The sequence below is a fragment of the Dendrobates tinctorius genome, unplaced genomic scaffold, assembly GCF_039654945.1.
Source record: "Dendrobates tinctorius isolate UK_male_01 unplaced genomic scaffold, ASM3965494v1 ptg000046l, whole genome shotgun sequence".
NCBI classification, from domain to species: Eukaryota; Metazoa; Chordata; class Amphibia; order Anura; family Dendrobatidae; genus Dendrobates; species Dendrobates tinctorius.
This window is the reverse complement of record NW_027361714.1, coordinates 60,930,153-60,945,749: the sequence shown is the minus strand read 5'-3', so window position 1 is coordinate 60,945,749 and position 15,597 is coordinate 60,930,153. Positions and strand designations below refer to the sequence as shown.

Below are 15,597 nucleotides of genomic sequence, written 5' to 3'. Positions count from 1 at the left end.
GTGTCTGATTGCGGCCGAGTGTCAGCTGATAATTACAGCTGACACCCGGCACTAAGTGCCAGGAGCGGTCACGGACCGCTCCTGGCACTTTAACCCCCGGCACACTCTGATCAAACATGATTGCAGCGCTCCGGTGGCATGGGGTAGCATTGCGCAGGGAGGGGGCTGCCTGCGTGTTTCCCTGAGACCCTCAGAACAACGCAATGTGATTGCGTTGTTCCGAGGGCCTCCTCCCTGCAGGACCCCGGATCCAAGATGGCCACGGGTCCTTCCGGGTCCTGCAGGGAGGTGGCTTCTCAGTGCCTGCTGTCAGATCGCTGATCTGACAGAGTGCTCTGCAAAGTGTCAGATCAGCGATCTGATATGATACAGTGACGTCCCACCCTGGGACAAAGTAAAACAAGTGAAAAAAAAAATAATGTGTAAAAATATTTAAAAAAGAAAATCATAAATAAAGAAAATAAATATATAAATATTCCCCAATAAATACATTTCTTTATGTAAAATAAATAAATAAAAATACACCTATTTAGTATCGCCGTGTCCGTAACGAACTGCCCTATAAAACTATCCCACTAGTTAACCCCTTTTTTGAACCCCTTAAAAAAAAAGGCAGAAAAACAATGCTTTATCATCATACCTGCTAACATAGAAAAAATTCAAAAAAACTCATACCACAAGATATGGCCTTCCCAAAACCCTGTCTGATGACAAATGCACATATAGCAGGATGCAGCAATCCTCCACTAATAAAGGCAAGGGGCAGCACAGGTGCAAACTACTGATAAAAACAACCACCCCACACCTAACAAACCATGGTGGGGTTGGTTGCCTAGTAGAAAAAATGCACATAGATAAGGCTTGCATAGGACGCCAGTCACACAGTGATGCAAAGTGTCTGGCTTCCAACCTATTAATGACGCCCATAGTATCATCATACTGCCAAAAAGTGGAATACCACGTGATCAAAAAGACGGATATAAATAAACATGGTACCGCTGAAAACGTCATCTTGTCCCGCAAAAAACAAGCAGGCCATATACCTCAGTCACGGGAAAAATACAAAAGTTATAGCTCGCAGAATAAAGTGATGTAAAAATAATTATTTTTTATATAAAATTGTTTTTATTGTATAAAAGCACCAAAACGTAAAAAATGATATAAATGAGTTATCACTGTAATCGTACTAATCCGAAATATAAAACCGCTTTATCAATTTTACCACAAGTGGAAAGGTATAACCCCCCCTCCAAAAAAAAGAAATTCATGAATTGCTGGTTTTTGTTCATTCTGCCTCCCAAAAATCGTAATAAAAAGCGATAAAAAAATGGTACCAATAAAAATGTCAACTCGTCCCGCAAAAAATAAGACTTCATATGACTCAGTGGGTCAAAATGTGGAAAAATTATAGCTCTCAAAATGTGGTGATGCAAAACTATTTTTTTCAATAAAAAGCGTCTTTTAGCGTATGACAGCTGCCAAACATAAAAACCCGCTATAAATAGTAAATCAAACCCCCTTTATCACCCCCTTAGTTAGGGAAAAATAATAAAATTAAAAAAATGTATTTATTTCCATTTTCCCAATAGGGTTAGAGTTAGGGCTAAAGATAGGATTTGGGTTGGGGCTAAAGTTAGGGTTGAGGCTAAAGTTAGGGTTGGGGCTAATGTTAGAGTTACGGTTGGGGCTAGGGTTAAGGTTGGGGCTAATGTTAGAATTACGGTTGGGATTAGGGGTGTGTTAGGGTTAGGTTTGTGGCTAGGGTTATGGTTACGATTGGGATTAGGGTTAGGGGTGTGTTGGGTTTGGGTTGGAGTTAGAATTGAGGGGTTTCCACTGTTTAGGCACATCAGGGGCTCTCCAAACATGACATGGCGTCTGATCTCAATTCCAGACAATTTTGCGTTGAAAAAGTCAAACGGTGCTCCTTCTCTTCCGAACTCTGTCATGCACCAAAACAGTGGTTTACCCCCACATATGGGGTATCAGCGTACTCAGGACAAATTGCACAATAACTCTTGTGGTACAATTTCTTCTATTACCCATTGAAAAATAAAAAATGGGGGTGAAAATATGATTTTTGTGGAAAAAAATATGATTTTTTGTCATTTTTATGTGTGCGAGCACTGTTTGCGTTTAGTGCCAATTTTTTGCCAATTACTTGCAATAAAGGCATTTTTTATCCTTAACATTATTCTCAAATAAAAAATGGGGAAAGCCAAATAAAAAAGGGGGAAAGTCAGCTCTGCCTATTGTCAGAACGCAATACATAAAGTGCATATGCACATATTGATTTCTAACTGTACTTTTAAATGAGACATTTAGCAAACAATTGATCAATTCTTTCAGCCACCCCGCCACGTCACGGCATTCTAATATGGGGCAGTCCTACTGTACGTTTTTTATATTCGCTGTGCAATTACGGCCTCATAAATGTATTAAAAGCAAGACTATATTAAATACAAAATGTACCTGAAGCATTTCTGAATCACTCCCATGGAGTCAGAAAGGCTGAGCGTAGATAAAGGCCGTCCAGGTCCGGACATGGACAGATATGACTTCCACACTGCCAAACCAGCAACCATAGATGAAGGGTGAAACAGGCCCAGACACAGGTGCATAATCAAATAGAGCCTGTGGCAGGGTAGGGCTGCTGCATGTGTGCATGGAGCACCCGGCCAGGGCTATCGGGGTACTCGGCACCGGGCTCGTTGATCTCAATGGGAGTTGTCACGGAAGCTGTGACCCGGTCCGTGGCCCTGGGGCTCCACTGCAAAAGGGGGTGAAAGAACTATGAAATAGAATTGATTAATAGTTTGTGACGCCACCTGTGGCGTTCGGCAAGGGAGGTGTTAAGCCGACGCTGCATGCAGATCCTCTGGGACTGGTGGTGTGTTGCAGCCAAGATGGTGAAGCTCCCCACAGGTGGAGCTGTAGTCCCAGGGCAGTGTAGATGTAGGGGTAGCTGAGAGGCGCAGGCAGTGTAGAAGCTGGTACCCAGATGTAGCGGTACCAGGTGTGTTGGCGCAAGAGTGAATGGAGGACACCAGGGCTTGTAGTTCCAAAGCTTTACTCACAGTCTGTAGTACACACAGGTGCCTGCCTCCGTACTGTGTCCTCCGGGTCAGAGGCTCAATCAACCTCCAGGTCAGATGGAGTGCTCCCTTCCAAGTTCAACGCTCCGCCAACTTGTACCTTTCTGAACGTCTCCTCTTATAGCGCCTTTAAGTGTGAAGTACTCGTAGTACTGAGTTACACTGGAGTGCCTCTTGACAGATGTTCCCAAGAACTCTACTTGTACGGCAGACAGCTGTAGCCTGCTTCGGGGACTCCTAACTCCTGAATCACATATCATCTCACATATCATCCCCTGAGGAAGAAGTTTTTAACTTTGAAACGCGTAGGGAAATAAATGTATTAACCACACAACTTGTGAGGAGTGATGGTCTGGTAGCGCACGTTTATTCCATAAAAATTCCCTGCTTGAATCTGAAGATTTATGGCCACGGCGTGGTCATTTGGATGTGCAGCAAGCTGACCTTTGTTCCTTTATGCCTGATACTCTCCTGCAGAGGGTGAGTATAAATCATTGTTTTATATCTTTGTTTTCTCGGGTAAGACCCTATTGCGCTCTTTTTCCTTTCAGTTTCTACAACTCCTGAATCCCGGCTCACTATCAATGTTGCTGTTGTGCCCCCAAGTCTTAGATGGGAGTAGTGCATTTACAGCCCACTACTCCACCGGTGTCTGCTGCAGGACCATTAGCATCGATACAACCTCGGGGACCGGGCCCCAGCCTTGCGCTTAGAACTTTTAGGCAGGGTTCTCTCCTAACCCACGTCCTCTGTTCCCCTATACTCCGTTCCATACTAACCTCTCCTCCTGGAAGATCAGGTTTCAGTTCAATGTCTGTCTCCTTCTTTCCTTTCCCGTGCCTCCATCCCTCTCTCAGGGATCTTCTTTCCTCACTCCTCTCTGAGTGGCTTCCTCTCACTGACTGACCTGTAATCCTAAACCTTTCTGCTCTTTTATGTATTCTAACTCCACCCGCCTCAGAGCACATTTCGTGTTCCAAGCAGTGAGCCACCAAAGGTGCTCTGCTACACTCCAAGTAGGGAGCCGCAATGTGGCTTTTCTGAACTACCGTGTTGTGTGGGATGCAAGTGTTGGAGCATGGTCAGGAGCCCCCAACTTACCTGGATGGTGGGGCACCACACCTCAGGAGGAGGTGCAGTACCTCTGTGGCGACCGAACCTCAGGGGCGCCACATGTACAGCAGCCTAGATCAATCACAATACAGACAGATAGAATGGCATGCATAACCCAGCGCACACAGCAAAAAGTGGTGGTCAGCCACAAACCAATATCAAATAAAAAAGGGGGGAAGCCAGCGCTGCCTATGGTCAGCACATAAGCAAAAACAAAAGAGAACATTCAGCTCACGCCTGAGATGTAATTCCAAGCACAAGATGGAGCACTGCTTCCTCACTGCTGCACAGCGTCCAAGGCAATAGGAAAAATAGAAGTGGATCCAGCTCATTCACAGGGCTTATTTAAAAATTAGAAAATTTTTATTGGATGATCCTTAAAAAATTCAAAATGACAAAACAGACATCTCAGATGGCACAGCAATGACAGGGGGTGATGTGTAATAAGACCATACGCGTTTCGAGCAACATGGCTCTTGAACACTGGTTCATTTAGCAAACAGTTGATCAATTCTTTGAGCCACTCCGCCACGTCACGGCATTCTGATATGGGGCAGTCCTACTCTATGCTTTTTATATTCGCTGTGCCATTATTGCCTCCTAAATGTAATAAAAGTCGAAGGATGATTGGCATTTCAGAGAACACCAAGCTTGGCAGATTTGAAATTGGTGCCCTGTGCTCTTCATGGATGAGAGCAGGTTCACACTGAGCACTTGTGACAGAGTTTTGAGATGCTGTGGAGAACATTATGCTTCCTGAAACATCCTCCAGCATGACTGGTTTGGCAGTGGGTCAGTAATGGTGTGGGGAGTCATTTATTTCTCCATGTGCTAGCCAGAAGTACCCTGACTGCCATTACGTACCTGGATGAAATCCTCAGACCCATTGTGAGACCATATGCAGGTGCACTGGGCTCCTTGATGAATGACAATGCCAGACCTCATGTGGCTGGAGTGTGTCAGCAGTTCCTGCAAGATGAAGGCATTGAAGCTATGGACTGGCCGGCCCATTCCCCAGACCTGAATCTGATTGAGCACATCTGGGACATCATGTCTCGCTCCATCCACCAACGTCACATTGCATCACAGACTGTCCAGGAGTTGGTGGATGCTTTAGTCCAGGTCTGAGAAGAGATCCGTCAGGAGACCATCCGCCGCCTCATCAGGAGCATGCCCAGGCATTGTAGGGAGGTCATACAGGCACATGGAGGCCACACACACTACTAAGCATCATTTCCTTGTCTTAAGGTATTTCCACTGTAGTTGGATCAGCCTCTGCACAGGAGGAATCCCGACCCTTGCCTTCTGCTGTCTCCCATTCAGTCCCAGCTGCAGTGGAGCCTGCTCAGCAAAGACGGTGATCCCGGCGTCTTGCTCAAGCTAGTGTTGTTGGGTTGGTTGTTGCTGCCTTCCCTGGTTCAGCTATAGCAGCCTGCACTAGTCAGTGGCAAGCAGCTCCAGAGTATAAATCCCTTTTGCAGCCCACTGAGCATGCCCGTGGGACGGCCTCTCATTGGAGGTCACATGCTCAGATCCTCAAGCAGCTTGGATTGGACCATTAGGAAGGTCCCGGAAGGACACTGCTATAAAAGGGTCGCATGGCCACTCGGCCATGCGCTAGTATAGACTCATTATGTTATTGGTATGTGTGATGATGGATGCATGAAACTGGTGAATGACTCATTATATTACCCCCCTCCTTTGATACGCATGTGTTAGGGTATCTGAGTCAGCGCCAACGGGTGGCTATGTTTCCGCCACCGTGCTCCTAGCATTATCACACACTAGTGGCCGGTGGTGTCATCCTGTATAAGGCACTACCGCATTGCGCCAAGTCAGCACCTGCCAGTGCAGCGCCATGCACAAGTTGTGCGCTGTTTAGCCCAACCTTGGGCAATTGGTGGCGCATGCGCCAAGTGCTGCTGGTCTGGAGGGACCCTTTCCCTTGTCTCTGGGGCAGGGTCTTGTGACCGTATAGCAGTGCTTCCCCAGCTGAGTCCTGTGAAGTAACAGAGTTCGCTCCTATACGCACGGGGTGAGTGGTTACCCGCCGGTGTTCAGCTAGAACTCCGCCATTACCTGACAGCAGTATTCCATCTCTGCACGGTGGACCCCGGGTTGCGATCTCACTCTCTTACACTTTAGCTTTAGTGCGATCCACAACCCTAACATTATACTAGCGCCTCACTGGCATGCGCCACCTGTAATTTTTCACTTTGATATTGAGTATCATTCCAACTCCAGACCTCCATGCGATATTCATTTTAATTTACATTAATCATTTTTATGTTGCATTGTTCTCAACACATTCCACTAAGTCTAATGAATGCTGATTTGCACCTAGAATAGTTCAGTGACATATAGGACGCGGTATTTTAGTGTTCCCTTTATTTCTTGGGCAGTTTCCCTCCCATATACCACACACTGCTCTCAGATTTCATCCTGTAGCTATCCACACCATGCACTTCCTCGCTCCGTCCATAGGTGTCGCTGTGACGCCTCGGTGTACGTCCGTCCGCTGCTCACGTCTCGTTCATCCTGCATCCTTTTCCCAGATTCCGGCTCCAACCTGCAGTGGCCACGTCACGCTGCTTGTTTCCCGCGGAAGTGACGACACGAGGTAGCTCGTCCAATCCCGGCTGAGCGTGTGCGGAGCGCTAGAGTTCCCCCGTGTGGCACTGGCATGGTTGCGGCGGGGTGAGGTGCCGGTGTAGTGAGCAGCGGCCATGTCCGTGCTGTACGCGCTGGCCTGGCGCCTCCTCCACCTGCTGCTCGGCGCACAGCGGGCGCTGCTGGCATGGCTCCGGCTCTGGCACTGGAGAGTGTGGCGGGCGGCAGGTGCCCTGCTCTTACCTCCCGACATCTCCTACCAGGAGCGGGCGCCTGACAGCAGGTTCCCCCGGAGCACCACGTACCTGAGCGGCCAGGAACGGGCACAGCTCAGCAAGCTGCCCGTACACATCGGCCTGCTGATCGGCGAGGAGCAGGAGAGCTGCGCGGACGTGGCCAGCCTGGTGCTGTGGTGTATGGCGCTGGGCATCTCCTATGTCAGCGTCTATGACCCGCAAGGTAACGTCATCAGCGGTGACCCCAGGTGACCTCACTGTCACCCTGCATGGAGGTGTGCTGCCTGTTAGCTCCTGGCCCCATCGCTGTCCCCGGGAATCTGCATCACCAGAGGTTCCCCACCTTACGTTATAAGACTGGGATAGACCAAGGCAGACCCTCAGTCATCTGCAGAGGGGGCCTCCATTGTACCCCATAACCGATCAGTCTGTGGCCACCATCCATGGCGCTCGCTTTAGTAAGGGGTGTTGTGTGTGACAGTTCCTCTGCTGTGGGTCGGGTACCCGGTATTCTAACGCTACGCTGGATTTTGTTTTCCAACCTGGGAATGGAATATGACTGCAGCAGAATCGATGACCCATAGAGGTTCCACACAACATCTGCCGCTGACATTGTCCCGGGATGTGGATTTTCACACCACGTTATGTCAGAGGGTGAAGTCTGTGACCAATTCCCATGTAATTCATAAAGGTTACAGTCCGAGTGCAGCTAATAGGGCCTGTGAAAATTGAGGCCGTCCTGTGATTTGTTATGGAGGCCACCCTGCTGCTGTTACTAGAAAGTGGCATTACACGTATTTTTGTGGGCTCAGATTGCCTTCTAGGAGCCTGGGTAAGTGTGACCTTATGTATGTATTGTGATTAGAGGATAGCGAAACCTCCATGTGATGTTTCTGGAACATTATGCACACGTCTATTAGTGAATGGAAATCAGAGGTAAAAGCCTAAGGAGAACGTAGCGCAAAGAGTCGTATCTAACATACAATTAAAAGTTCTTTATCAGATTGCACTAACCTGATGTATGATTTAAAAAGCATTTTTAAATCCTTTTAGCTGCTGCAGATCCACGGTTCATAAACCGAATGGCATGAAGATAGGAATGACCATTCAACTGAATGGCTGCCATGTAACATTACCCTTTCCCTGCAGTGGCAGTGCGATGGCTGGTAATTTCTCCTGTAAAATCAGTTGACTGGTGCTAGCTTGTTCAAGTAGGCTTGTCTCTGATGTGCCCACCTCTTTTAGGCCTCATTCACACATCTGTGTTTTAACACGGACGTGAATAAATGGTACTGGTGTCATCAGTGTAACATCACTGTGTTCACTGTCTGGTCCGTATGTCCATTATTAACATCAGTTTCTCATCAGTGTACAGTCCGTGTGTCCGCTGTTACCATCAGTGTGTGGTCAGTGTACAGTCCGTGTGTCCGCTATTACCATCAGTGTGTGATCAGTGTACAGTCCGTTATTACCATCAGTGTGTGGTCAGTGTACAGTCCGTGTGTCCGCTATTACCATCAGCGTGTGATCAGTGTACGGTCTGTGTGTCCGTTATTACCATCAGCGTGTGATCAGTGTGTGATCAGTGTGTGGTCAGTGTACAGTCCGCTATTACCATCAGTGTGTGGTCAGTATACAGTCTGTGTGTCCGTTATTACTATCAGCGTGTGATCAGTGTACGGTCTGTGTGTCCGTTATTACCATCAGCGTGTGATCAGTGTACGGTCTGTGTGTCCGCTATTACCATCAGTGTGTGATCAGTGTACGGTCCGTGTGTCTGTTATTACCATCAGTGTGTGATCAGTGTACGGTCTGTGTGTCTGTTATTACCATCAGTGTGTGGTCAGTGTACAGTCCGTGTGTCCGCTATTACCATCAGCGTGTGATCAGTGTACGGTCTGTGTGTCCGCTATTACCATCAGTGTGTGATCAGTGTACGGTCCGTGTGTCTGTTATTACCATCAGTGTGTGATCAGTGTACGGTCCGTGTGTCTGTTATTACCATCAGTGTGTGATCAGTGTACGGTCTGTGTGTCTGTTATTACCATCAGTGTGTGGTCAGTGTACGGTCTGTGTGTCTGTTATTACCGTCAGTGTACAGTCCGCTATTACCATCAGTGTGTGATCAGTGTACGGTCTGTGTGTCTGTTATTACCATCAGTGTGTCATTAGTGTCTGGTCCGTGTGTTCGCAAACTAGTTTTTGGTGTTCTCATGGCCTTCTTTCTTATATAACAATGTACCAGGAGGATATCGGTTTCCTAAATTAATTATGATGGGTATGTGTTCTATCTGTGAAAAAAATAATACAACACATGTGGAACATGGACGTCTGTATGAGGCCTTAAAGGGGTGGTCCGAAGTCAGTCAATTTCATTCTAAATCCCTATCTATTTAGTGCCATAATCTAAACTAATTTCTAATATTGCATGAAAAATTCCATACTGTTCCCTGCTTTTCTACTTTTTTTTTTTTCCTTCTAGTTTTCTGATAACCCTTCGTTTGAGTATCCCAGCATGCACTGGGATTCTCAAACAAAGCGTCATCAGGGGGCAGAGGCTGCTGTCCCTGCCACAGTCCACGCCCCCTCCCTGAAACGAAGCGTCGTCAGTGAGAGCTCGTCTCTGTTCTGTCCTTGCGCGATGTGCACAATGACAGCGCACGCTCTGTTCAGATCAGCAGTAAGAGCTGGCAACAGGGCAGTGTCACATTACCCAGCCTGCAGAGATTATCGCTGCCTCTGCAGGTGACATCACTGGTCTTTGCACGCTGGGTGTTCTGACACCGCTATGTTGCCGTTTCGTCACTGCTGATCTAAGCTAGCAACATAGCGCGTGCGGTGATTGTGCATATCGCTCAGGTAGTAGCTCTACCCCTGAAGCGAGCGACGCTGATGACGCTTGGTTTCAGAGAGGGGTCAGGTGCTGCAGCATTGACCGCAGCCTCTGTCCCCAGCATGCACTGGGATTCTCAGATGCAGTGTCATCAGAAAAGTAATAGGGGAAAAAAATAAAATACATGGTGTAGTTAGGTAACAGTAGGGATTATTTTAATGCATGCATGTTAGAAAATTAGTTTAGATTATGACACGAAACAGGTGAGGATTTAGACTTAAATTTACTCTTGACTTTGGCCTAATGGGCTTCGTGAGCTGGAACGTCAAGTGTGCCATCTCAAGGAGAAACAAGTGGGGAAAAATTTGATGTCCTGCATGGCCGCCCTATAGATCTTAGAAAATGATCCCAATCCGTGTAGGGTTGTGTGATTTATACCAGAAAACAAGCACTGATTGAATATATGGTAAGCTAAGTTGAGGCTCATATATGGTCCCATTCACATAGACGTACATACTGGGGCAGAAGGATCATCTGTACAATCATTCTCTCCCAATACACCATGCATATTGTGGGCAGCACATCCCCTGTTTGCATGGGCAAATGTGCTGCTGACCACAATGATTATTATGCAGGTATAAACGATCCAGTAAGTTGATAATTCTCTTTGCTTTCTCAATGTCTGAGCGGTGGCATATTTACATGGTCCAATGGTCAGGACAAGCGTTCTTAGGAACGTACATTCTCTGATTAGACTGTATTAATGGAACTTTATTATTGTCACTGACGGTCCCCATAGAAATTGGTTTACATAGGCAGTCATTAGTACAGTGAAAGTTAGGCTATGTTCTCATTCAGTGAGTTTTTCCATTTTTAGATGCGTTTGGGGATGACAAAAATAGAAATAAAATGACACAGTACAGGATCCATATATTTGAATGGGGAGAACGGAAATGTCCTAAAATGTTTTTCATTCGATTGCAATCCATTTTTTAGCTGGTACTAAAAACATACAGCTCAATTCATTAAGAATGTTGTTGTGCACACCAGTGTTAATAAGGAGCGTGCAGGATTAAGATGCGTCTATATCATTAAGGCCTCTTTCACGCATCAGTTTTTTTGCCATCAGTCACAATCCGTCGTTTTGTGAAAAAAAACTGATGCATCGGATAATGTTTCTCCACTCAGGGACTGGAGTAAGTTATGCCGCTACAGTGGCGTAACTTTTGAAGAATATGTCGGGCAAGCCCATTTTGGCGGATCTTGCGGTGACAAGCTTCAAAATGTCAAGTCACAAAATGTTTGCCTAATTTCAAGATGTGCACAGGTTTTGCGACTTTTTTTAAGAGCTTTCTGCCTGAAATCTCACAAGTGTGTCAAACACTTTGGAGAATAAGGGATATAGTGCAACTGTTTTTGCCAAAAACTGTATATGTCATCCATTAGTGGACCAATGTTTAAGGCACTATGAATGCCCAGAACATTAGAGATGTTCAGAGACCCCTCTAGTACAATTTGGCTAGGACTGGGTATGACAGCTCACACTCATCAAATTCATGACGAGCAGTGTCTTTCCTTATGCCATAAATCTTAATCCTGTCCCAGGTAGAGTAAGGGTACCGTTACACTTAGCGATGCACCAGCGATCCCGACAACGATATGGATCGCTGGTGCATCACTAAGAGATCGCTAGTGAGCTGCCACACAGGCAGATCTCACCAGCGACATAGCAGCGGTCGGGGGTCGCTACTTACCTGTCAGACGCGGCGATCCTGACGTCCTCCCGCCCACGTCCATGCGTTGCTCGTCGGCTCCACAGGAAGCCCAGCAGGAAGCAGACGACGAGAAATGGTCCAGGACGTTCTCACGCGATCATCGATAGCCAGCGGGGAGCCAGTCGGAGGTAAGTATCACATGCAGCGATATCGCAGCTACGTCAGAAAACCAGTGACGCTATAGCGATATTGCTAGCGATATACACATGCTTCCCACTCTGTGGATAGCTAAGAAGAAGGTGCGGCTGGAGATAACCCGTGTATATAGATGAACAAAAGCTGAAGCCAGCCTGTTCTAACTACTCGTAATATTCAGTATTGGGTTGTGTATTTGGTTAGGTTTTATAGTTTAGTATTGTGACACATGCAGTGGGATGACTACATAGTTTCAGGGTTTTCTCTGTGCTGATCTTAATCCCACTGCAGTCACACGCAATCCACCCTTAAGTTGCTTATGAGAATCAATAGTTTGCAGTTAGGATGCATTTCCACTTGTTGATCACAGGCATTACATTTTAGCCAAATATATATAAATAAATTGACACTGACTAATATGTAAGCTTGCATAAAAATGATTTGTCTCAGCAGCACATAGTCCTGTGTAAACAGGGCATGTGCTGTTGAGAGCAATAGGCCAATGGTCTTCTATGTGCACAAAACAATCCATCTGTTTTTTCTGTGCACGTGAGGAGCGTTCCTCCTGTGTAAACCAGCTCTTAAGCAACCACTAATAAACGTAGGGTGCATTTACATGGGCTGATATCTGTTAATTAAAGAAACGCTCATCAACCCTATGTATGGAAATTGTCCGTCATTTAAAAGCCTTTTTGGACTGAACAAGCACGCCTCCATGTGCACAGAGCCATCGTTAATTGAATTGTTCTGTGCACATAGAATATCGTTGTTCTCGGTAGCACCTGTCTTGTTTACACGGGGCAATATTCTGCCAAGAGTGATGGTTTTTAAGCCATGTTATTAGGGAGGTGATTATCCTTGTAATCAGGAATGGATATGGTACTCGCTTCCTGGTTATTGACCATTGTTTATGCACCCTATGGGTAAATTTATATGCTCCGGCAAGGTGATCTAACCAAATATTTTTTTCTTCTTCTGCATGGTGTTTACAAGCAAAAAGCCTTTGCACACTACTGGAGCGTAGCTTCAATGGTTGATACACTTGCTGAGTGTGAAAAAGGAAATAATTGCGTTTTGCATTTTTTTTCCAAAAGCGGCTGATCTACCTCTAAATTTCGCCTGTGCTTTGTGGAGATCAGCAGAGTCCGACATAACCACTGTTTTTATCTCTTGGCTGACGGCTCACCCCACGATTCTGTTACATATAGGATCTAGCACATTGATGGTAGTCTCTGGCTCAGGGGCCTTCCTCTTACTGCCCTTCAGCTGCGGCCATCTACTGTGTATGCACCTCACAATGTAGTAGACTATGATGGGAAGATAACGGCACAGGTCAGGATGTTTCAATCAATGCAGAGGTTTCCTCTGGGATTAGAAGGATCCCGACACAGCCTGAGATGTCAGTCATGTGCAAGCCGGAAGGGTACTGAAGGCGTTGCATCTGATCTGCATACAGGGTGCAAAACATTGCTAAACAATTCTCCGATCTACCGCAGAGTTTAGAACGAAATCCTAATGTATAGCACCTACAATGCCTGTTGTGAGAGATTTACCCTCTCGGTGTTGTACTGGAACTAGCTGGTGTCAGACACAGAGCATATTAAGTAGGCATACTGAAGTATGCAGAAAGACTATAAGTTTAAATAAAAATATACAATTTGTAATTAAAAATCATGATACACACCATTTAGTATAAAATACAGAAAAAATCCCAATGCATCAGGTATCAATACTTGACGACAACAATCTTCACACGCCTGTGATTATTTTGCATCATTGTGCTGAAACAGTCTTTCATCTGGTTTCAGGACATGTGTCCGAAAAGTCACACGGAGACTTCTCAATAGTTTCCTAGCATCAGCATGTGAAGGGCAGAGTAGCCACCTATGCCTTTTTGCTTGTGCTTGTTGTTTTTTTTTTTTTTTTTCACGTGGTCCATTTGTCAATAAACCTGCCATGTGAATGGCTTCATAAAATATAATGCGTAGGTGTGATAGCCATAGAAACAAAAGACAGCAGACGGACAACCAACACCGTTGTGTGGATAAGGCCTCCATTTTCTGTGTGTAATATGGGCATTCCAAAAATCAAGCCAAAAACAATGTTGAGCGTTGTACATTTTATATTTGTGCCACAAAAAAATTCTACACACTTCACCTGAATTTAGATGTACTCTCAGATAAAAATAACATTTATTTTGCATAAAACAAGACCTCACCCGGAAAAAATACAATATATGTGACTGCTAAAATGTTGGAGTGTGACCACGAAAAAATAAAATGACTGCTTCTTAAGGCCATTAGTCGGTAGTGCATGCGGCCATGTGAGGCAGCTCCTCCTCTTCCAGTTGGGTTCTGCTCTGATGAGGGTTTGTCCTTCCCTATTATCACAGTCATCTGCAGCTGCCGGGCTGCAGATTGGCTTCAGCTCCTTCTGACCGAATCTCTCTGTTTAATAGCAAACATTGGTGTGAACATGTAAACATGACCTCTTTTTCCTCCTTTCTTAAGGGATCTACAAGCAAAATTGCTCCAGACTTATGGAGGAAGTATTAAAGCAGCAGAAGGAGGCCTACTCCAAGTATCCACTTGAATATGCGAATGGCAGCGCTGAGAGAACAGATAAAGGTGATGGATGTGGCAGTGCACAGACAGGCTTCTGTTCCTTTCATGCACTGTGTGAGATCTCGTTTCCCATGATAAATGCACTATTCAGCTTTTGTACATTCTGCCTATTGTACCGCTATCATCCGGTTTCAGCTCGTACACACAGACGCTTTTGTACTCAGATTAAGGGGCATATATGCATCCTTCTGGCTTGCACATTCTTATAGATGGTGAGCTGTGGTTATGTTCAGGTATTAGCAAAGTGTAGCGTAGGGGCATTGCTCTGGCCTTAGTGTGTGACATTGTATCACTGGGTGCCACTCACTTTACAACATATGGACATAGTCGGTGATACCAACGTGGGCAGAATTCTTGCTATTTTACTATCTCTCCAGAATATTGAAATAGCGTCTAACTAACATACTGGAAATGATCAATACCACTGTACAGTGATGTAAAGTCACTACAATTACCTTTATGTGGTGACTGAATAACACCACTATGGAGTGCCAATATAAAAAATTCTGCCCTTTCAGTAAGTGGATAACCCTACCCATTACTGATATAGTGGCTAAGTAACAACGCTATAATGTGCCTGTTTACAAAATACCATATGTTACCTTGATAACCCTACCTGTTACTGGTAAACATCACCACATAGTGGCTGAATAATACTGCTATAATGCACCTGTATACCCCCACTGCAGTGAGGAACCTACCTTAATTCCTTCCGGTACAGTAAGAGTTTGGCAACTGGCACTGATAGTAGTTCTTCATTAGGGCCGGCTGTCAGTCAGTGCCAGAGGCGCAGTTACAGCCACCAGACTCTATACACAGAGTGGCCACCACCGTGGCTGAAACCTGAATGCTACCAGGAGGAATAAAGTTAATTCCCTCCCATGAGCGGGGATCTAAGTGCAGATGCTGGGCAAGTTAATATCATTTTTAGCCTGCACATTAAGGAAATTATGTCACAAATCTGCATAACATTGATAGATCTTCTCATGTAAGACATATATTCCTGGAAAATACTATACATTTTTACTTTTGCGCCATTTTTTTTTTGAAGGCACTGTTTGCGAATTTGCATATGCAGTGTCTTCAATAAAATGTCACCAGAGATCGCAGTGTACTACAGTGATGGAGAACCTTTTAGAGACCAAGTACCCAAACTTCAACTCAAAACCCACTTAA

At 45.6% G+C, this 15,597-nt stretch overlaps 1 protein-coding gene across 1 annotated transcript in view; it reads left to right on the top strand.

Moving 5' to 3' along the window:
• The first annotated feature begins 6,834 nt into the window (after positions 1-6,834).
• NUS1 (NUS1 dehydrodolichyl diphosphate synthase subunit) overlaps positions 6,835-15,597 on the top strand; it is a 44,387-nt gene continuing 35,624 nt past the window's right edge. Inside the window, exons 1-2 of the mRNA XM_073575937.1 lie at positions 6,835-7,277; positions 14,308-14,424. Coding sequence (XP_073432038.1) covers positions 6,935-7,277; positions 14,308-14,424 — 460 coding nt within the window. The 5' untranslated portion in view covers positions 6,835-6,934. The remainder of the gene's footprint in view (positions 7,278-14,307; positions 14,425-15,597) is intronic.